At 41.5% G+C, this 22,989-nt stretch overlaps 2 protein-coding genes across 3 annotated transcripts in view; both read right to left on the bottom strand.

Moving 5' to 3' along the window:
- Nucleotides 1-22,989, bottom strand: part of LOC102075659 (uncharacterized) — a 90,447-nt gene that overhangs the window by 7,603 nt on the left and 59,855 nt on the right. The window lies entirely within an intron of this gene.
- On the bottom strand, nt 752-4,048 carry LOC109204443 (uncharacterized). 2 transcript variants are annotated; one of them, XM_019365391.1, is made up of 5 exons: nt 3,890-4,048; nt 2,477-2,779; nt 2,154-2,288; nt 1,563-1,663; nt 752-1,223 (listed from the first exon to the last, which is right to left on the bottom strand). In XM_019365391.1, exons 2-5 carry the CDS (start codon nt 2,688-2,690, stop codon nt 1,191-1,193), a joined length of 483 nt encoding a protein of 160 aa, XP_019220936.1. In that variant the 5' UTR covers nt 2,691-2,779; nt 3,890-4,048; the 3' UTR covers nt 752-1,190. The 2 variants fall into 2 exon arrangements, with proteins under 2 accessions (XP_019220936.1, XP_019220935.1); XM_019365390.2 differs by lacking the exon at nt 3,890-4,048 and having other exon boundaries at nt 2,477-3,004.

The following is a 22,989-nucleotide window of genomic DNA, read 5'->3' as shown; positions in this document are numbered from 1 at the left end:
TATATATATATTTAAAAATATTTGACCAGAATTGAACTTTTCATTCATTTGGAAGTTGTAAGTCTGTTGTGAACCTAAGGTTGGAGCACATACCCAATTCTGAAAAAGTTTTGAAGACTATTGTTTTGAGACATTCTTCTTCCATCAAATTTAAAGTACATAAATATTTTCTTTTTCCAAATTGTACTTTTCCTTAGTTTAAACGTGCTATTGTGAATTAAATATGGGTGGATGAGATGATGAGTAAAATTACTAACAACACCTGAGATGACAGTGATACCTTTAAAGTAACACATAGGGACAGCACCAGCAGTACATGTTTAATAGAAGTAACAACAGCCATAATATGGTTTGAATTAATAAAGGAGTCAAGATCATCATTAGTTCAACACATGTGAGCAGATCAGCTGTCTTCATCTTCTGTCTCCAAACTGTTACTGCAAGGAAACTCAAACATGAACACAATCTGAACTCAAATTTCTGTTTCACAGTGAAAAAGGTCAAAGCAGACAAGCTAACACAGGTGGTACATTTTCTAATACTGTAACATTTCTACAACATGACATTAATCATACATGAGTAGAAAAATGCGTCTTCAGCATCACTTTGTCAAGTGTAGGCTGTGTGCAGGCAGGATAGGAGGACCCAAAGTGCAGACTCATGGAGGCAAACGTGAACTCAAACTCAGCTTTTATTGCTGGATGGCAGAACAGAACAGTAAACTAAATAAACTGAGAATAAAGATAACACAGCAAGGGATGATGGAGATCACAACACAGACAAAGAAAAACACAGGGCTTAAATACACAGAGAGAGCAGTCAGGGAATGGGAACCAGGAGGGAAACACGGCTGGGACAAATCAGGGCTAACGAGACAAGGGAAGCCAAACCAGATACATTAACAGGAAACAGGAAACAGGAAACACCGACTGAACTTCCAGACAGACTCACAAGCAGACACTGCAACAGAGGGACGTGAGACCAGGGCAGACAAACACCGACTGAACACAGAACAGAGGGAGTATGGAAACCAAAACTTAAGAACTACAAAATCTCACACCAAGAAGAACTGGGGAAATTAGAAATACAAAACAGAAACCAAAACCTTCACAGGATTAAACCAAGATGAGAACACATAAAGGCACAAAACTGAAAACACTGAGTCAATGACACAAGTACGCTAACACACTTCAGTGACATGGAGGGTTGGAGTGGATCTCATCCTGAAACAGAGAGCACAAATACTCAGTACTCTGTGTTTGTCCCATTGACATTGGTAGTAAAGTTAGCGGCAGATGAAAAATGGCATTAGAGACACTAAATCCACACCTATAGTGGGTTAAAACAGTCGTGAGTCATGGTTTAAGACTAGTAGCTGACTGTGAAGTGGCTGCATCCATCTTAGCTTTAGCATTTTAGTAACATTAGCAGCAGTAGTTAAAACTAGTAGCAGAAGTAGCGCCTTGAGGTGTTAATGTCCTTTTGACAAATACAGCTAACATGTATATATGTACATGTGTACTGTATAACTGGTGTCAGTAGTTCCAGCTGAAACTGTTTACCTGGGCACTCTGCACAGTCTCTGCAATCCAACTGGTCACAGGTCGAGGGCTGCGCACCTGGAGAGATTTTCTCTTCACCCACAGAGACGTAAAAACCACAACTGCCAGCAGAGCAATAACCAGTTAACGGTCAAACCAACATCCTCACTGAGAGACTCATGAACATGTGAGCATGACCCCAACACGATTATTCTGTTCATCTGGACGAAGTGTTTTAGGTCAGAGAAATGTTTTGTCACTCATCTAAGTGACCTCTTCAGATTCTGAGACTGAATTTCTTTACCTGCGTGATTAAGCATGCCTCAAAACATGTGACTTTTTTCCTAAAAATAAATAATAATAACAATGATAGTAAATTATACAAAAAACACAGCTTTGGTACTTTATTAATCAGATCTAAGCAGAATGTAATCCAGATTAAAAACTAAAATTAATGCCTTCTTCCTGTTTTTCTTCCTGCAGTAATCTAACATGTTTTATTAAATTCAGCTTGGTTGATTCTGAGTGATCTTCCAGCGCAGGAAATAGCTCAGTGCTACGAATATTATGAATATTGGCTCTACCAATGTTAATCTAATAAATACGACTCACCCAGTATGACAAGGGTGATGGCAGTAATGAGGAAGGCTGAGCGGTATATGATGAGGAGGTGATGCTGTGATATGGAGCTGCTCTGCTGCTGAGGGTCTGACTCAGAGGTTGGAAAGATATCTGGAGAAAGAAAAACTGGAAAAAAGGGTGAAGATGAACTGAGAATCTGAAACAGAAAAAACAAAAATAAAAATGAAATTCCTAAACTTTGACACAGCCAGGAGGAGATGAGCGTGGCAGGCTTTTCAAGTCCCTTTCTTGAATCACTTCCTTTGTTTCCTAGTGTCTCTTTGAACTTATCGTAAGATTATCTTTGTACTTACCTGAGACGAGACGGAAAGTCTCCACAAAATGAATGCTGTCATTTCTGTTGATGCCACAGAAGTAAAGCCTGCAGTCTCCTGCACTGAAGTTTTTAATCATGAGTTTGTTTCCCAGGAGTGAAAATTTGGTTTCAAAATCAGGAGAGTTGTAGGTAAAATGTGTTGAAGAAATCTGGCAGCTGACACATGCTCTGAACTGGCTGTAGATCTCCATGTACCAGTGTGTGCCTGATGTCTGATTGGAGCAGGTTAGAGTGACATTGGTCCCCAGCTCTCCTCTGACCTCGGTCACGTTCTCGGCCTCTGCACAGAGCAGAACCACCAACAGGATCATCCACAGGAGAACCATGATCAGCTTCAGCATTCACAACAAGACGGAGTCGTCTGAAAGCAGCTCAGCTCTGATGGACTCTGACGTCCTCTACACTTCCTGTCCCAAATGCTGACTTCAGCCGATATGACAGACTGATAAAATCCCACAAGCACCAAGTACCTCACAGGAAGTCCAACTTGCGGACCTTCACTGTGAACGCTGCTGGATGGGTTAATATGAGAGACTTTCTGTTTTAATTATGACACTGCAGTATTTAAAGTACAGGACAAAGTGTTGAATTTAACACTAACAAAGTCAAAGTATGTGTTAACAATTTTGAGTTTTAATGCAACACTTTTCAAGGTTTTGCATTAACACAACTGGACAGTGGCAGCTTGTCCACTGAGAGACAGAAAGAGGAACAAGTGGGAGGGACAAACATTTAAATTAAAACAGCAAATCAATGAAATTAATCTTCACCAAATCTCAAAGCCATTAATAAAATAAAACTCCTTTTGGAAAGATTAATTTTATTGGAATTCTATTACATATCTCAACATTGAGCTGTACAGGATGGAGGAGGCTGTGTGTGTGGCCTGTGTTTAGTGTATTCAGTTTTGCTTCCTCCCCGTCTAATTATGGCTGATTACTTCCAGCTGTGTGTCCCATCCCCTTATCCTCTCTGTATTTAGCCACTTAAGCCCCACGCCCCCGGTACCGGGGGCAAAAAGGAGGAGATCACGTTAATCGGTTATCACACGGAGTGAGAAATAGAAGTCCCGACATGTGTGGTATCCACAGAAACCTCTGAATCTCAGCTAAAATCTCATATAAACCATTTCTACAACCACATAACACAACAAAAACAAGCCATGATTAAACGAGCAGTTACATAAATGCGCACAAGTCCGCTAAACAAACAAAACCGAACCAGAAATTCTTCAGACTTCATGTAACCGGCTAAAGAAAGGCTACTTATCTTCCAGAGCTATTACTGATTCCAAACACCAAGTTTCACCACCAAAATTGACCAAAATTCACTGAAAGAGCAGCAAAAGAAGACCACAAAAACAAATGCGCTAAGACAGAAATTGGCTTACCGTCCCGATTTCCTCCGTTATTTTCGCCGGTAGCCGGTAGCCATGTGATTATCAGCAGTTACCACAGCTAACTAGCCGCATCAGAGCCATTTCCGTCAACAACCTGCATTTTAGACCCACCTTCAGACATGTGACTGGACAGACGCCACATGCAGTAAATTTGGGCCCATGTGGGTTTTGGCCTTGCAACTTCTGATTGGTTGAAGTGTGTACTTGGCATGATTACTATGATCCTATTGGCTCAAACAATTAAAAAGAGGTGTCAATCATGCAAATTGACCAAAATAAACCAAAATTACAGCCTCTCAGATTCTAAAGGGCCAGAGGCCAATTAAACCCTCCATGCGCACGGCAGAGAAGGGCCATTGCCATGTAAATGTGTGGTTAATTCTTCAAAAATATAATAAAAAACAAGCATTTTTAGGCCTGTTAATAAAATTAAATCATTTATGCTCTTTAATACCTAAAAAAATTAACTGACATGGTGTCCATTGTGTGCCAAAATTTGACATTTTTGTACAACATCTGGATATTCATGTATTGACAGTGCTGTAATTTTTCACTGTTTCACTTTAGAAACACAAATCTTTGCACAGATGATGTTTATATGTTGGTTACTGAATTTCTGGAATGAAATGTGAACTAAGCATATTTTTAAAAGGGTTATATGCCAAAAAATAAATAAAAAAAATTAGGCGAGAATAAAATCTACTTACTTTTTCTGTGTTCCAGTCTCAGTAACTTGGACACAGAAAAATCTGCTTCAATATTTACACCTCTGATGAAATTTCACAAGTGTTAGCTTTATTTTGATACCAAGATTGTATACACAGCATTTGTAATTGCAGAGAAATAATCAATTAATTTTAATTTGATTTTCGAGCAGGAAACTCAGAAACCCTTTTGGGGCTTAAGAGTTTAGTCCTCTGTCTTCCTCTGCCTGTTGTTGTGTTGTCCCATGTGGCTGTGCGGTTTTCCGTATTCCTGGTTTGCCTAGCTCCAAAGCGCCTTGGGTGGTCTCTGGCCCATTACTGCATCCTGCCACATCAGCTGGAGGCTCAGGAGAGCCCATCCAGCTGCCTGCTGCAGCACCTGCCAAACCATGTGGACGCAGATGCCAGCCATCCACCAACCCATCCACTAAGCCACTCTGACGCCGGCCACCATCCAAGTTACCTGAAGTTCACTTCTGTATTCTCCCCAGTTTGGGTCCTGAAGGGTGCCTTCTTCGCTGCCGTTGTCGTTCTCCAGATCTATTGGCCGAGGATCTTCGCTGTTGCTGTCACTTCCCACACGGACAGCCTCTGGAAGGGTTTTCTTTTCTTTATTGTGGACTTTTTTGCCCCTTGTTCAGTTTTGCTTCCTCCAGTTTAGCATCCGTTGTGTTGGAGTCCAGCATTTGGGTCCAGCCTCATCATGTCTGCCACAGCACCGTGCATGACACATAATATAACACGGTAATAAAGGAAAGAACTGTTTTTGTGATACAGATATACCAGACTTTTTTTTTCTTTTTGGTAGGATTTCATTTTTCAAGTGTTGTGATTTGTATAGCTTGTTTAAAAGACGATCTGTTTTTACATTTTGATTGTGTGATATTAATTCCAGAACCATGAATGCATGAAAACCTTTCCAATCATACCACGGTCAAAAGCTCCCAGTTAAACATACCTGAAAAGTTACACTCACGTCTCAACTGACGATTATTTATGTATTTATTTCGGTGTGATTTCAGTCTCGCTTTTGTGCCTCTTCACATTAATGATATGTTCCCATTCAATGTGATTTGTTCAGCAGCTAACAGCTGTTTGCTTGCTGATGTTCCTAGGTCATGTAACTGTCTAATGCAGAGATGTCAAAGATAAGGCCCAGGTAACAGAATCAACCTGGTAAAGACTCCAGTTTGGCCCACTGGGTGTCTTTAAAACTGTGAAGCAGGGCATAGATTTTGGACATTTAACTGTAATTTCATAAGGTTTACAGTCGATAAAGACCTCCATTGCCATTCAAAATACACGTAAGTAATAGATAAATAATAGATGAAAATTTAAATGACAGGAAAGCTTTTTCACTATTGACTTTAATAAAGTGTATTACTTTACAGTGTGTCTATCTTTACAAACAACAACAAAAGAACATTTTTTTGGGAGTTAATAAAAATAAGAGTCTGGGCCATTAAATACTGTAATTTACACATTTATTCTACTATTACTGTTGAAATTGCAAATCCTTTTCATATATCAAAATAAATTAAGATGGGCTTTTGCTAATCCAACCCACTTGTGATCAAAGTGGGGCTGTATATAGCCCACGATTTAAAATGCGTTTAACACCCCAGCTGTAATGTCATATGTCAGTCAGTGGTATTCTTCATTGCAATAGTCCATTTGATTTCTTTCACTCATCAAATTAAAAAAATCCTGACTGTAATAGCAGAGAACATAGGACAGCACTACATGTTTTATTAGAGGTAACCACCGCAGTAATATAGTTTGATTTAATATACAGAGTCAAACATCATCATGAGTTTAACATGTGTGAGCAGATCAGCTGTCTTCAGCTTCATTTTCTCATACTATAACATTTTTAATACATTATGAAATAACAATCATAAATCACTAGAAAACATGTTTCTTTAACATCACTTCAATGATATGGAGGGTTGGAATGGGTCTCATCCTGAAACAGAGAACAAATACTCAGTACTCTGTGGTTGTCCCATTGATATTGGTAGTAAGGTTAGCAGCAGCAGTAAAATGGCATAGAGCGGGTTAAAGCAGTGGTGAGTCATGGTTTAAGACTAGTAGCTGACTTCAAAGTGGCTGCATCCATCTTAGCTTTAGCATTGTAGTAACATTAGCAGCAGTAGTTAAAACTAGTAGCAGAAGTAGCGCCTTGAGGTGAATGTCATGGTGATTTGGCGCTCTGTAAATGAAATGAAAAGTAGTAATAATTACAACTGATATTACCATTAATGTCATTTTAAAAAATACAGCTAACATGTATATATGTACATGTGTACTGTATAACTGGTGTCACTAGTTCCAGCTGGATCAGATCAGCACTCACACTAATGTCAGTGTTAGCAGCTCCAGCAGTGGTTTGTTTACCTGGGCGCTCTGTAGAGTCTCTGTATTCTAGCTGGTCACAGGCTGAAGGCTGCGCACCTGGAGAGATTTTGTCTTCACCCACAGAGACGTAAAAAGCACAACTGCCAGCAGAGCAATAACCAGAGAGAGTTAATATTAAAGCTGCAGAGAGACTCATAAACATGTGAACATCACTTTTTGTTAAAAGTAAATAATAGTAATAATGACATGAATATGAATATTAATAAGTTATATTAAAAAATAGGTTTAGTGCTTTATTTTTCAATTTGAAGTAGAACGTAATCCTGATAAACACCAGAGTTCGTTATAGTGGCCCTGAGAGGTCAAACGAGATTCAGTTTAAGATAACACCAGCAAAGAAAAACACTGCAAAAGCATACGAAACAAAATGGAAACAAAAAAAGACAACAAAAGTTGAATAAAACATAGGAAATCAGGAAAGACAATAAACATGTTTCTCGGGACACAAACTTGACTGACAAGCTGCAGAACTGACAGAAATCAAAACATGCAAACAACCTCACTGAAGCTACGTCCACACTGATGCGTTTTTGTTTGAAAAAGCATCGTTTTCTCTCCGTTTTGGCCTCCCGTCCACACTGAGAGGGCGTTTTCGCTCATGGAAAATGCAGTGTTTTGAAAACGCTCTCAAAAACGCATACATTTGAAAACGGTGCTTTCGCGTCACAGTGTGGACATCGAAAACGCAGACTTTCTAAAATGATGATGCATGTTAGTCATATGATGCAGTCATTAGTGGTGGGCGGATCGATCCAAATATCGATAGTATCGATCCCAAGTCGGGATCTGTATCGGATCGATACTAGCCTGGTTAGATCGATTCTTTACTTTGAGTTCTGCTTGTTTGCTATGCTGTGCTTTCGGCAAAACGAAACAGCCAGGTCGCTGGACTCGCCGCTCCTGTGTCAGCAGAGAGCAGGCACACTTTGCTCCCCCGCCCCCCTCTCTTATGTTTCGGTGTTGCGCTGACACGTCACGTGACTTAGACACTTTGGGGGTTATTAAGTTGTTTACATATTAATTATATTTTTAACAATTGTTTTTGTTGTTGAGAATTTTAATTGTAATTTTCGTATTATAGTTTATCAACACTATTTGTTTTAATTTGTTTACTGGTTTGCGTGCACTTAAGATTAAAAAAAAAGAAAAAAGAAAAAAAGATCGCCACCACGGCAGACCCGATGGCATTTTCATGCTTCGCCGCATCATTTATTCTTACAATAATCACATGGTTGCTGTAACAGTACATTCAACGGCTGCAGCTCTCCCGCTGCAACCGTACACATCACCACCACCAAACCTGCAGCGGCATCGCAGAACACGCCCTGCCACATACCCCCATCGCCCACTTCACCCCACCCCGCGAGCAGGCGAGGGAATCGGCCTGGACCATCGGCGCCCCATGCCCCGGCCCAGCGACGGGGAAGTGTCCACTCTGGCGGTCGCCCGTGCCTCCAGCAGAGGCCTGATGGTCACCCATATGGCAAGCAGAGGCGGTGGAGCAGGAGTAGAAGTGAGCCGGGGCTCAGAGGCAGCTGTCCGCTTCGGCACGCAGGACCATGCAGCCTGTGTGCCGAAGCGGACAGCATGCTGCCCTCAGGCAGGACCCCCGCGCACCTCGCGCACCTCAACCTCCATCTCCAGCTTGGCAGGTCCCGCTGGCGCGCCAGCCTCCGGCTCACCCCGAGCCGCGCACTGTCCACCCTTACAGTGATCACTCGGTTGCTGTAACAGTAGCCTACATTCAATGGCTGCAGCCCTCCTGCTGCCAGCTGTACACATCAACACCAAAAACAACAACAGCACAAGCAGCGCACAGGTTTTAAGCCGGTGAGGCATGATTGTAGATGCAGTGAAGGTGAGTCCACCTCATCTGCAGCAGCATCGCAGACCACGGCCGCCACAATAATAAAGCATTTTTTATTTAATTATAAATAAATTATTTCTCCTAATTATGTCCTGGGTTTTAAGTAATTAATAATACAAAAGGAAAAATCACAAATAACACTTAAGGTCATGAAAATTAATTGCGATTTAGCAATTCAATGAGGCATCCACCTGATTTATTGAAAAGTATCGGTATCGGTATTGGTATCGGCGATATTGGCCCGTATTTACTTGGTATCGGATCGATACCAAAATATGCAGTATCGCACACCACTAGCAGTCATGTGACCAATTAAACTAAGATAGCGGAGGGCATTATACAGCAGTTGTTTTGTTTGCTCTCAGTTTCAGACGTTTCAATGTGGACGCACAACTCTGTGAAAACGTCTGAAAACGCTAGTGTGGACGCGGAGCGTTTTCAGACGTTTTCAAATCTATCCGGGCTACTTCAAAAGAAGCCGAGGGTTCATCAGTGTTGTGAGTGAGAAAAGATACAAGGCAATGTGTGTTTGAATCACATGATTAATATAATACTGTACACACATGTTTGCTATTAGCTGATTACAGTTAGCTTGCCTCTTCTCCTGCTGTTCCATATTTTTTTTCCCCCAGAAAATCTTCAGTTTTCTTTCGTGATTTATTTCTTCAGGTTTTTTTTTTTTGTTTGTTTCGCTTGAGCCTTTTTGGGGGGTATTTTTGCTGGATTTTTTAAGGATTCAAGGATTCAAGGAGATTTATTGTCATTCGCATCACATGTTTACATGAGGTGGAACGAAACTGTGTGCACATGGTCCCGTAAGGAAAAGAAACAGAATAACAAAGAAACAGATTTCTTTTTTTTAAAATAATAAATAAATAGTTTTAAAAAAACAAAAACAAAACAGAATAACAAGTAATAAAATAACACGATAAATAATACAATAAATAGAGTGCAACAACCTGACCAGTAGGGAGTATGATAACTGTTTTCTAGTCCTTTCGACCTCTCAGGCTCACCGTACTTAGAGGGGGTTTTTTTGTTGTTGTTTTTGCTGCAATATGTTTTATTACATTTAGCTCGCCTACATTGGTGACACAAATATTGATCTGTGCTAAAGTAGCAGCTGTCAAATAAAAGCCTCACCCAGTATGAGAAGCATGAGGGCGGTAAGGACGAAGGCTGAGCGGTAAATGATGATCAGCTGATACTCTGATATGGAGCTGTTCTGTTGCTGATGACCTGAAACAAAGGATGGAGGGAAATGTGGAAAAAAAGGAGATGAGCTGAGAATCTAAAACATACAAAAAACACACAGAGAAGTTAAATTCAGAAACTTTGATGAAGTCAGGAAGAGATGATAGTAGCAGGCTGTTCCAGTCACTTTCTTAAATAATTATGTGAATATCCAACATGAATCACTTCGGAATTTCATCAAATTATTTTTGCAAGTCTTTCTTAGAAAAGCAAACTTTACAATTTTTTTAATAAGAAAAAACTTCTGCTTACATGACACAACATGGAACGTGCCGGTAAAATTAATGTTCTTTTTTTTGTTGATGCCACAGAAGTAAAGCCTGCAGTCCTCTGCTGTCAAGTTTTTAATCACGACTTTGTTTCCAACGATTGAAAATTTGGTTTCAAAACCAGGAGAGCAAAAAGAAGTTGAAGAATGACTGCGTCCGATATATCCTTTGAATTGGGTGTAGATCTCCATGTACCAGTATGTGTCTGGGGACTGATTGGAGCAGGTTAGAGTGACATTGGTCCCCAGCTCTCCTCTGACCTCGGTCACCTTCTCGGCCTCTGCACAGAGCAGAAGCACCAACAGGATCATCCACAGGAGAACCATGATCAGCTTCAGCATCCACAACAAGACGGAGTCGTCTGAAAGCAGCTCAGCTCTGATGGACTCTGACGTCCTCTACACTTCCTGTCCCAAATGCTGACTTCAGCCGATATGACAGACTGATAAAATCCCACAAGCACCAAGTACCTCACAGGAAGTCCAACTTGTGCACCTTCACTCTGAACGCTGCTGGATGGGTTAATGTGAGAGACTTTCTGCTGCTTTCTGATGAATTTTAATTTTTAATTAATACAGAACAGGGTGTTAAATTTAACACAAACAAAGTGAAAATATGTGTCTAGAAATGTGAACGTCAATGCAACATTAAACTGCGCAGGTAGCCAGCAGCCACCTGCACAGGAGGAGGAGAGTGAGGAGGCTCTTAAGGACTGTTTTGAGTCTACTATGTGGGAGGTGATCTGTGACGACCATGGGCCCACTCCTGAAGACCTTCTATGACTCTGGTGGCCTCAGCCATCTTTTACAGTGTGGTCTGCTGGGGTGGCAGCATCTCTGCTGGGGACAAGAAGAGACTGAACAGGCTGATCCGGAGGGCCAGCTCTGCTCTAGGATGCCCTCTGGACCCAGTGGAGGTGGTGAGTGACAGGAGAATGGTGGCTAAGCTGTCATCTCTGTTGGACAACATCTCCCACCCCATGCAGGAGACTCTGACAGCACTGAGCAGCTCCTTCAGTGGCAGGCTGTGGCACCCACGGTGTGGGACGGAGAGATTTCACAGGTCTTTCCTCCCCACTGCTGTCAGACTCCACAACAAAGACTTCACAACTGACCAAACGCACACATCCACACATGTGCAATAGCAATAACACTAAGTGCAATCCTCTTTTTCTGACAACGTTGTACTTTACTCAATTGTATATAGTATTTTATTCTATTCTATTGTGTACAGTATCTTATTCTTATTCTTATCATCTTATCCTATTCCATTGTTTTTCTAATTTTTGCTATGTAACTTTGCAATGTCCACTTTCTGCTGTAACAGAACAAATTTCGCATGTGTGGGACGAATAAGGGTTATCTTATCTTATCTTAACTCAAGCAGACAGTGTAAACTGAGACACAGAAATAAAGAGAAAGAGGAACAAGTGGGAAAATTTAAAAGTTAGTCAATGAAATTAATTTTTACCAAATCTCAGAGCCATGTTTAAAATAAATCTGTTTTTGCAAAGAATGAATTTTTATTGGAATTGTATTAAATGTCTCAGCAGTGACCCCTACAGGCAGGAGAAGGCAGTGTGTGAGTGTATGGATAGAGCATATAGTTTTCAAATATATAGACTGTGGTAGTAGATTATAGTATTTATTTATATTTAGTACAAAAATTTCAAGTTTTTCAGGAGTGTTGTGATTTCTACAGCTTGTTTGAAAGACAATCTGTTTTTGTTTTTACATCATTTTGATTGTGTGATATTAATTTCAGAAGCATGAATCCATGATACCTCCCAGTTCAACACACCTAAAAAGTTACACACACACTAAATTCACCATTAATTAATTTATTTAATGTATTTATTTTGGTGTGATTTCATAGTCTCACTTTCTTGCATCTTCACAGTAAAGATGTGTTCACATTCACCGTAACTCGTTCAGCAGCTGACAGCCGATCTCTTGCTGATGTTTCTCTATCTGGTTAGCTAGGTAACTGTCTAATAGGGTAGAGTTGTCAAAGATAAGGCCCACGGCCAGTCTGGTCCAGTGGGTAGCTTTAGAAAATGTCAAGCAGTTGGCAGGTTTTGGACTATTAACATTATTCTCATAACATTCACAGCTTTTGCTGCTCATAAAAACCATCATTGCCATTCAAAATACACCAAGGTAAGTAACTAATAGATAAATTATAATCAATGGATATTTAAATGACAGAAAAGTTTTTTCACTAGTGCCTTTAGTAAAGTATGGTACTTTAAAGTCCGTCTACCCCAAAAACAACAAAAAGTCTGTAGATTAATGAAAAATGTCAGTCTTGTAATTGTAAGTCTGGGTAAAGATATACTGTAATTTTACACATTACCACTTAAGAAAAAAATGTTTTTTAATTACAAACGTACTGTGCACAGAACAAATTCAAACGTGGTGCAGATGTGGGTCACAAGTTAATCTGGATGTAGGCTATGGCACTTAGCCACAGGTGGCGCTAGTTGACTCAACTCCATTTGAGTGCACACAAAGTAAACTGCACGCTTTAGTTATGAGGCGTGTCACTACCCGATCTGTACCGGAAACCCGATCGGTACAACGCATGCGCTAAAGGCCACTAATTTTAGGCCGCTCGAAGCATTTTACGATAGTTAAGGGTTAGAGCAGGGGTGGGCAATCTCAGTGCACGAGGGCCGGTGTCCCTGTAGGTTTTAGTTCTCACCTTGGGTCAACACACCTGAATCACATGATTAGTTCGTTACCAGGCCTCTGGAGAACTTCAGGACATGTTGAGGAGCTAATTTAGCCATTTGAATCAGCTGTGTTGGTTCGAGGACACATCTAAAACCTGCAGGGACACCGGCCCTCGTGCACTGAGATTGCCCACCCCTGGGTTAGAGTATCTGTTAAGATGTTAAGAACAAAAATGTTCGCAATAATGTGACATTTCAATATAATGTAGACAAAAATGAAAAATAAAAAGATAGGTACGGATCAGGACTCCCCGACTGACCTTTATAAACTTGACGTTATAAAGGTCATTCAGCTTTGATGTATTGGTGGGACTTACACCCTGAAGTTTGAATTCCTGGACTTTGAAAGGTTATTTTGCATTCTGTTTGGGTTTTAGTTTTATTGGTAACTTGTTTTCTCGTGTCCTTCCTTATTACCTTGTTTATTTAGTTCCTAAGTTTAGTGCCTGTTAATTTCCATCAGTATTTTGTTCAGGGTTTATTAAGGGTTCTTGCTTATATTGTTTTCCTTCCCTTCTGTGCGTCACGATCAGTTGCAGGGACTCAAGCGCAGAGCGGGTTGTCAGTTCCAAACACAGAGTTTATTTACAACACCAAGTGCAGAATATATACAGTGGGGGGAAAATCGGGGGTTCCAAGGGTCCAAGGGAAGGTCCAGGGAAAAGCTCTCTCGCACTTGTTCTCTTCTCCTAACTCCAACACACACACGTTGGGAAGGTCATGGGTCCGGGGAGGAAAACTATCACACAGGAAAGGCAAGTTACACAAAGTCACAAGTCTCACACAAGCTAACGTTCACAAGATCTGAGAGGATCACTAACGTGTCTCGCACAATCATCCAGCGACGAGAAGGTCTGTGTCCCGGCCTCAAATGGTAGACACATAATGGCACATAATAGCGAACAGGTGTGTGGGCCAAGAGCGAGAGCCCGCAGTAAGCTCCGCCCAGGTAGAGCGGCGAAGGAGAGAGAGAGAGAGAGCAACACAAAACACATGTAGCCTTGTGGGGCCGGCTGGGCAGACAGGGGGACCATGACAGTGTGTTTGTTTTTCTGTGTGAAATTTGAGCGTCTTAGCATTTGTCTCTTTGATTAGTAACTTCCTGCTTTATTTTGGGAGTGAGTTTTCTCCTGTGTGTGCATGTTTGTTTTTTAGAAACTGTAACCTAATTATGACTTGAAGGTAATATTAATCACAGATTAAGACTAGAAAAATGCATCTTCAACATCACTTCAGTGATATGGGGTAAAACAGTCCCCCCCACAACCTAAAACCTAATGTCACAGTGGCAACATCATCTCAGCTTTAGCATATAGCTGATAGGTTTGTAGCTTAAACCTATTCGCTGGAACGTTAAAGGCAATGTAATTACACAGCAAGCAAGACACGAAGTAGGCAAAGTTCTTTGTGATACTCATGCATGAGGGAGGCCTGCCTGGAGCCAAGTGTCGTTCCACCCACTTGACCTCCGTCAGACTCTCAGCCAGGTTCCCCATAGCACTCCTTTTATTGAGGTTACTTGAATATGCATAGGGTCATTAACATATGATGTATACATACAAAACCACAGGCAAGGTACTCTTTGTGTGTAAGTGCGTGTGTGTGTGTGTGTGTGTGTGTGTGTGTGTGTGTGTGTGTGTGTTACCTCCTGCTGACCAAAGGAAGCTTACATCAAAAGAAGCAGATCTTCCAGATAGGATGTATCTGCAATAAAACACTATAGCCCCTCACCCAGAACCTCGAGAATCTGGGGAGGGGGACTGTGAAATTCCTTTCATCCCACAGTTAAACAATATAGAAATGGATGGTAAGCATAAAAATGACAAACATTTAACAATTCACTCTGACATTTCCCTCCTGTTTTGTGATTTTTATGCTCCAAATTATTCCTATGTAGTATATTCTCAGCCATGCACCTCTTGCTTAACATTTCAGCGCAAGCGTCATTCATACACTGGCTTCTGTCATGTCATTCATTCCAGTCAATTCATATTGTTGTAAAAGTACATAATTAACAGATGTATTAGAAATCATCTTAGTTCGCATTGATCTTATACACGGTAAAATGCATCCTATACATAAGCAAATCAAATGTCAACAGCCCAAAAACAGGAGTTAATATTTTCAAAAGAAGATGCCACCAAGGACCAGACAGTAACCAAGCTATCCAGCCTCGTGGTGCATCTACTCCTGTCGTGCGATTCATTATGTATTCCTGCAAGTAAACAACTGAATGTAACAGTCAAACAAGAATAATCGACATACTCAAAAATCATATGTCACTACAATACAACTGTATACAGACATAGGCATTCAAACACATCAGTTGACTTTATTTTTTGTCCATGTGGCTTTCAGCTAACTTCAAAGCTGTAGCCTGGTCAACACTCCTCTTTATGACTCCTATCAACCCCCCAAATCTTCTCACTGTAGGCATCCTGTGGGGGTTAGAGTCAACTGGTGAATTATCTGCGTTTACAACTCTTCTCCTGTCCTGTTGTCACCACAGGAAAAGCTTTGTAAAGGAAATTGGATCAAGGTGTTTTGATCTTCTTGGCTCACAACCTCAACCAGCTTAGAGAAGTGTTCATGATGTAAATGTAGACAAAAGGCTTCTCTGTTTGCATCCTTCTTGCAGAGGAGACAAAGAATAGGCGACGTTGCACAAATTTCATGGTAAATCTCCAACTTGGACTAATCCATTGCCCTTCATACACATAGGCAACTGGCCTGTTTCCAGTTTATTTAGCTGTTCAATGTCCTGCAGCAAGTCAGATACTTGGAGTCGGACTAGCAGGTCTGTCGTACCAGAGCAGTTCACCGTCCCAGCTACTGGTGAACCAACCGTCCATTCAGGTTCAGAAGTTGAAAAGTTGGCAGTGTTCCAAGTACCTTTACTCCTGGATGTGTTGCCATGGCAACCAAACAACTGTCTCGCTCTCAGTGATGCTATATGGCCACAGTCCAGAAGAATGTGTAGACAGTGGCATCACAAGCATAACCATTGGTCTCGTTCTTTATGTGACCAGTTGTGTTCACAAACTGCCACCAGTAGTTGTTGACAACCCCATGCGGGTACTGGGTGTGATTTGCTCTGTCCCAGTGCGCTCCTGTCATCCCACTCTGGGTCCACAGGCACAAGAAGGCGCACAGCACATTCCCAGCCATTCTGATGAGTACCTGTGGCTCAGTTGGTTTCTTCACCGGATTGAGACGAGGGGCCCTGGAGGCTTTCCCCCTCTTTGTACCCGGTCTTCCTGCCACTTACCCCGAGCTGGCCTGGATGTTTGTCACCTTCTTGCAGTGCGCTTGATGTATCCAAGTGTTTCTTCCAGCAACGTCACCGCTGTGGTCGTCATCAGCAGCATCCGATATGGACCTTCCCACCGTGGACTGGACCAGTACTTCCTCTCCATGGCCTTGTCAACATCCAATCTCCAGACTTCAGACTCTGCTCCTGTAGAGAACAGAATCATCTGGCAGATCATTTGTTCTCATGACTTCTTTATTTTTAAACATTTTAAGCATCTCATCTGCTAATATGCTCTCTCTTCTGCTCTTCTATCATCACTACAGAAGACTAGAACTCTAAATGCTCTAACATATATAATCTCAACGAGTCAGACCATTCTCTGTTGGAGTAATCCTCTCAGTCACTCCTTCTCGTCATGGCACCTCACGACATCTGCAAATTAAAATGACACTCCTCTCCCCACATGGCTTCCGCCGTGTGTCGACTCCCCAATGAGACATGTACAAGAATGTTGCACAGTCTCCCTAAAACAATCTCCAGGGTTTGTCCCTTGGAGCAGCTTCACTCCAAGCTGTAACCCTGTGTAAAAACATCAGTCAGCAATTAAATGTTTAGCTTGTCTAACTCTCAGCTCCACATGGAGCCTGTATCCTGGAAGACAAAGTCTTTAAATCAAACTTCACATTCTCAACCGACTATAGATCATAAGATTAATAAAGTATTCAGCATAAAAGACAAATATCATGTGCAGGTTTTCTCCAGTCATTAAATCACTATTATTATCATAATTTGTCCCAAATCATGAACCATCCCAATTTATTCCACAATTTAATCGGTGACTTTCCTTAAGCAATGTCACTCCACTCATTTTTATCACTGTGAGCTCAATAGTGGCCAGCTAATGAGCCCCATATTCAACTATTCTGTAACCACTGCACATTTGTTCAATTGTCACTTGTCTGTCTGTGCTGAATCCTTTACAAGCACTCTTAAAGAAAAACAAACATTAGCCAAACACACGGTTCATCCTGGTGGTCAGGCGTCGGCCATCCAGATTCCAGAGACGCTGTAAAAAGAAGTAACACTGGTTTCAAACAGTGTCACACTGTATTCACTTCTCCCTTGTAACATTCATATTTTCTCCACAACACAGTGTAATTTCATCATCAACACACAGCCTGTAACCACAGTTTTCTTCACACAAAATCTCAGTAATCCTGTGGTAGAAAAACATCATTAAGTTGTGTCCTGCTATAAATCACATGATCAAATCACATGATTAACCATCTGCTGTGAAAAGAAATGTTAATGTTAGCACTGCGCATTTGTATACACTCTCTCTCACAGTAATCTCTGTGAGCAACACAAAGTAGTTAATAACAAACCCATGGTGAATTCACAGACACAGAGAATTTTAAACTAAAAGGTTAAATCTGCAGAGTTCACATAGTCATGTGACCCAAGTTTCCTCCTGTGGTCTCCTTCTGTTCCTGCAACAGACACACACAGAGATACAGCCACACCTTTGTCAGGTGGGGGTTAACTTCACACAATGGTGTTAAGTCAGTCAGTCTTGTCAGCTTTTGTCAGTCAGTTTTTCCACTCATTCTTATTTGCTGACAGCAGAAGCTCTCGTGACACAATAAGTTTCTACTGCCAGTAATGACGTCAATTCAAAAAAGAAAAATAATTTAGACTGGATTACCTCGCTGAATCCTTTTTGGCAGGGACTTGTTTTCTGATTGTCCCAAATAAGTGGCTTCCTCCCAAGCCCATTTTAATTTTTGGAGAAACTCACTTTTGCAACAGTTTTCCCGATGACGAGTCGTATAGCGCTTCTATTCTAATCGTGCATCTCTGCTCAAACAGAGATCATCAAACGAAACTTTCAGTGCACCATGAAAGTAACAAAATAAAAAGAAAGGAAATAAAATAAAGGAAAGCAAAGGAAAGAAAGGCCTTGTTTAAGTCATGACACGTGTTCTTCATGCCAGGGGGATAAATTGTAACAACCCATTTGGCAGGCTCAACTTAGTAACAAAAGACAAATCAACAGCTAGATCAATCTCAAACATTCATCCAATCAGCCACACACAACATACAGCATAACTCTGTTGTCTCATCACATAATAAGTTTCTTCTCATGTATCCAAATGTGTGCCATGGTAAAACTTCTTCACACACCAGAAACTCACAATCAGCTCACTCAGCCCACTCATTTAAGACCCCTCATCAGCATTCTGTTTTCCTCTATGATGCGGTCATCTGTCCTACTAATAATATTCAGTCCACTAGTCTATGTATCACTTTCATCTTACTAGTGACTTGGACAAGATGACAAACAGAATCTCATGCTTAAGATGCTGTCTGGTCTTCATGAGTATCATTGTATGTGTATATGCATGTAGGGTTAGTATGGTTGATGCATTTTCTGCATGTTTTTGTGTTCCTCTCTCATCGCATTTTCATTATTCTCATCACTGCTTAAAACAACACACATCTCTCTCTCTCTCTCTCTCTCTCTCTCTCTCTCATAAACAGAAAGTAGCATTACAGCTGTTTCAGGCTGAGAAACACCAAACACTCTTCGTGTTATCATTCACGACACAACTATTGTATTTCTTTGTCCGCTGGGCAGGTGACCTGCAGAATCACGTCTGCCCCAGCTGGATACCTTTTCACACACACCGTGACATCAGACACACTCACACTCACTTCTGCTTAGAGCAAAATTTCACTTCATTCTTCAACGATCCACACACCACGTGCTGCCCAATAAAAACTTTGCAGTGTATTTCATCCTCTTTCAAGGCAGACTTACTTAGTTTATTCTCCATTACAAGACAACAATCAGCCACACTCACGCAGACCACGTCTGGCCTGCACACGCACAACATAGGCCTATCGCTTGCGTCTGCACGCACAGCTCTCATGGACCTGCGCCCTAAACGCACAGCCCAACGCACTCCCGTGCTCGCGAGAAACCGCGCAGCTACGGAGCCGTTGCTCTCTTTTTAAATACTTTACGCTGCCAGGAGTGAAGTCCAGCATAAACGTCTGTCACGCTCGGACGCACTCTTGGTTGCTTAGGAACCCATGATAACAACAACCGCGTCACAGACCGCACCTGCTCCGCAGTCACTCACACCAACACACACAAACACAACAACAATAACAACAAGGACAATAACAAAGAACAGGCCTATTGTCCACTACAAATGGACTCCGCGGAACTTCTCAACACCCGAGTGAACGGCGGAGAATTTGTTACAGGACCCCACAAAGCGGTCCCTATTTCGCCCCACTAAGACGGCGAACCAAAAAAGTTCGAACTGCGCAACTCTGCGACTTAATGCTTCTGTACAAAAAACCCCACTGAGCGGCTTTGTACATCGCCCCACTAAGACGGCGAATTTTAGCCCCACTAAGCGGCCACGGACAACGCCCCACTGAGTGGCGAAGACGTACAGTTATAGAGATGTACTCCAAACTTACTCGGTGTTGCTTAGCGTGTAATATCAGCCTCGAATCCCGCCGATCGTCATTCATCGAGGAAGAAAGACAGACAGCTAATCCACAGGAACTTCCTGGCTGACGTCGGTCTTTCAGCGTGCCTCCTCTCCCCTCGGTGAATGTCGACTCCAGGGATCCGGCTCGAAGGACCAATTAATGATCGGGGGTTCCAAGGGTCCAAGGGAAGGTCCAGGGAAAAGCTCTCTCGCACTTGTTCTCTTCTCCTAACTCCAAAACACACACGTCGGGAAGGTCATGGGTCCAGGGAGGAAAACTATCACACAGGAAAGGCAGGTTACACTAAGTCACAAGTCTCACACAAGCTAACGTTCACAAGATCTGAGAGGATCACTAACGTGTCTCGCACAATCATCCAGTGACGAGAAGGTCTGCGTCCCGGCCTCAAATGGTAGACACATAATGGCACATAATAGCGAACAGGTGTGTGGGCCAAGAGCGAGAGCCCGCAGTAAGCTCCGTCCAGGCAGAGCGGCGAAGGAGAGAGAGTGAGAGAGAGAGAGAGAGCAACACAAAACACATGTAGCCTTGTGGGGCCGGCTGGGCAGACAGGGGGACCATGACAGTGTGTTTGTTTTTCTGTGTGAAATTTGAGCGTCTTAGCATTTGTCTCTTTGATTAGTAACTTCCTGCTTTATTTTGGGAGTGAGTTTTCTCCTGTGTGTGCATGTTTGTTTTTTAGAAACTGTAACCTAATTATGACTTGAAGGTAATATTAATCACAGATTAAGACTAGAAAAATGCATCTTCAACATCACTTCAGTGATATGGGGTAAAACAGTCCCCCCCACAACCTAAAACCTAATGTCACAGTGGCAACATCATCTCAGCTTTAGCATATAGCTGATAGGTTTGTAGCTTAAACCTATTCGCTGGAACGTTAAATGCAATGTAATTACACAGCAAGCAAGACACGAAGTAGGCAAAGTTCTTTGTGATACTCATGCATGAGGGAGGCCTGCCTGGAGCCAAGTGTCGTTCCACCCACTTGACCTCCGTCAGACTCTCAGCCAGGTTCCCCATAGCACTCCTTTTATTGAGGTTACTTGAATATGCATAGGGTCATTAACATATGATGTATACATACACACAAAGAGTACCTTGCCTGTGGTTTTGTAAGTGCGTGTGTGTGTGTGTGTGTGTTACCTCCTGCTGACCAAAGGGTCGTAAACGCAGGAAGCTTACATCAAAAGAAGCAGATCTTCCAGATAGGATGTATCTGCAATAAAACACTATAGCCCCTCACCCAGAACCTCGAGAATCTGGGGAGGGGGACTGTGAAATTCCTTTCATCCCACAGTTAAACAATATAGAAATGGATGGTAAGCATAAAAATGACAAACATTTAACAATTCACTCTGACAATAGCATTAGGATTAGTAGTTGAAACAAGTAGCACCTTGAGGTGACTGCTGTCGTGATGTGGTGCTCTATAAGTAAAATTGAATTGAAAGTAGTTATAATTATGACTCACATTAACATCAATGTATTTTACCAAATACAGCTAACATGTATACATGTGTACTAACTGGTGTCAGTAGTTCCAGTTGGATCAGATCAGCACTCAGTAAATAGATTACTGTTACGTTCCCGTAAGCATGCTGCGTTACTGTGTTACTAAACCGTCGTGATTTTGTTTGTGAGAGTGTCTCATGACAATGACGAAAACGCGTGCGACATCTGAGGCAGCAACAGATGTGTGCAGATCAACAATGGGTAATTTGGAGTGCTGGAGAGAGTGCGACCATGCAGCATTTAAAGCGTGGAAGTACTGATGCTACTTTGAGTTTAATTCTGTAAAAAGTGACAAAAACATTAGTGTTTGCTGGACACTCTGCGTGGGAGGAAAACTTCTTTCTGAAAAATTAAACTTCAAATGTGCCAACCACGTAGCAAGCCATCACGGGAATTTGAAATTCACAGAGAAATCCCCGTAACCCCCCTGCTGACATGACCCCTGCGCCACCGGGCAAACCTGCGCCTGCTCCACTCCTGCTAAACAGGTGAAAATAGATTAAGAGCGACAGGACTCAGTGCTGCCGAGTCTTGGATTTGATTTATTTTCTGCTGTTTTACTTGCATCTATTTGAAAGAGTGAGTGTAAACTCAAAACATTATTTTATTTTATATGCTGGGATGTGCAGAAAATAGGTTTAAATGTTAAACAAATTTCTTCAAGTCAAAGACTGTTGCATATAATTACATTTTTGCTTATTGCAGTGTGCATAAAGTTAAAAGATTAAAACTAATAAAACAAGTTTAAAAAAGAGACTTTCCATTTGATTTAATTTTATATGATGGATTGTGCATAAAAATAGAGTTGGGCTGAAAGGTCTGTTGCTTTATTACCTATTCAGGTTGTGTGTCATGTTTTTAAAAAGTAACTAAGCAATTAGGTAATTAATTACTTTTGAAAAAAGTAATCATTAAATTAGCAGGATTACTTTTTTGGAGAAGTAAACAGTAATTAGTAAGTAATTATTTTTTTCTTGACCAACACTGCTCTTTGTGGAGATTCAGAAATTCTTTTATTGCTGCCATATAACCTGCATTATTATAATTGCATTAATAACATGTTTTACAGCATTATTTGATTAGTAATATTTCTTACAGGGTTCATATTGCATTGAATATGTTTGTCATCACATTCATTCTATTCACAGGTAGAGTTCATTTTATACACATTGCATATCTGTGCTTGTTTAGAGTTGATGTTCTATCCAAGAGGGTTTTAAGCTTCACTGGTGAGAGTGTCCAGGTGATACGTGTTGAGGGAAGATGAGAACATAGCAGGTTAATTGCATGCATGCTTACAATACACATAAATCTAGGGACAGGTCTGAGCGAAGGCCCAAGTGTCTTCTGCTCCTTCTTGAGACTTGCTGCAATTTAGTCTACTTAGTGATTAATGACGAGTGTCCATTATTAGCTCTTAGAGACCCTGTAGCTTGAAGCTGGTTACCTTAAAAGGCAAGTGTCTTTGACCTTATTGTAACCGGCTGCCCTTTTAGCGACCTGGTAACAGATGACCGGAGGAGATAACCAGCCCTCAGATACTCTG

Source organism: Oreochromis niloticus, linkage group LG23 (assembly GCF_001858045.2).
Source record: "Oreochromis niloticus isolate F11D_XX linkage group LG23, O_niloticus_UMD_NMBU, whole genome shotgun sequence".
Classification (NCBI taxonomy): Eukaryota; Metazoa; Chordata; class Actinopteri; order Cichliformes; family Cichlidae; genus Oreochromis; species Oreochromis niloticus.
This window is presented reverse-complemented; position numbering and strand designations above follow the sequence as displayed.

Excerpts from the sequence above, each read along its gene's own strand:
- LOC109204443 (XM_019365390.2), bottom strand. The coding sequence starts at position 2,840 with ATGCTGAAGCTGATCATGGTTCTCCTGTGGATGATCCTGTTGGTGGTT. Across the intron at positions 2,289-2,476 it reads GACTTTCCGTCTCGTCTCAG|TTTTTCTTTCTCCAGATATC; the intron begins GTAAGTACAAAG and ends CCTTTTTTCCAG. Across the intron at positions 1,224-1,562 it reads AGACTGTGCAGAGTGCCCAG|GATGAGATCCACTCCAACCC; the intron begins GTAAACAGTTTC and ends TCTCTGTTTCAG.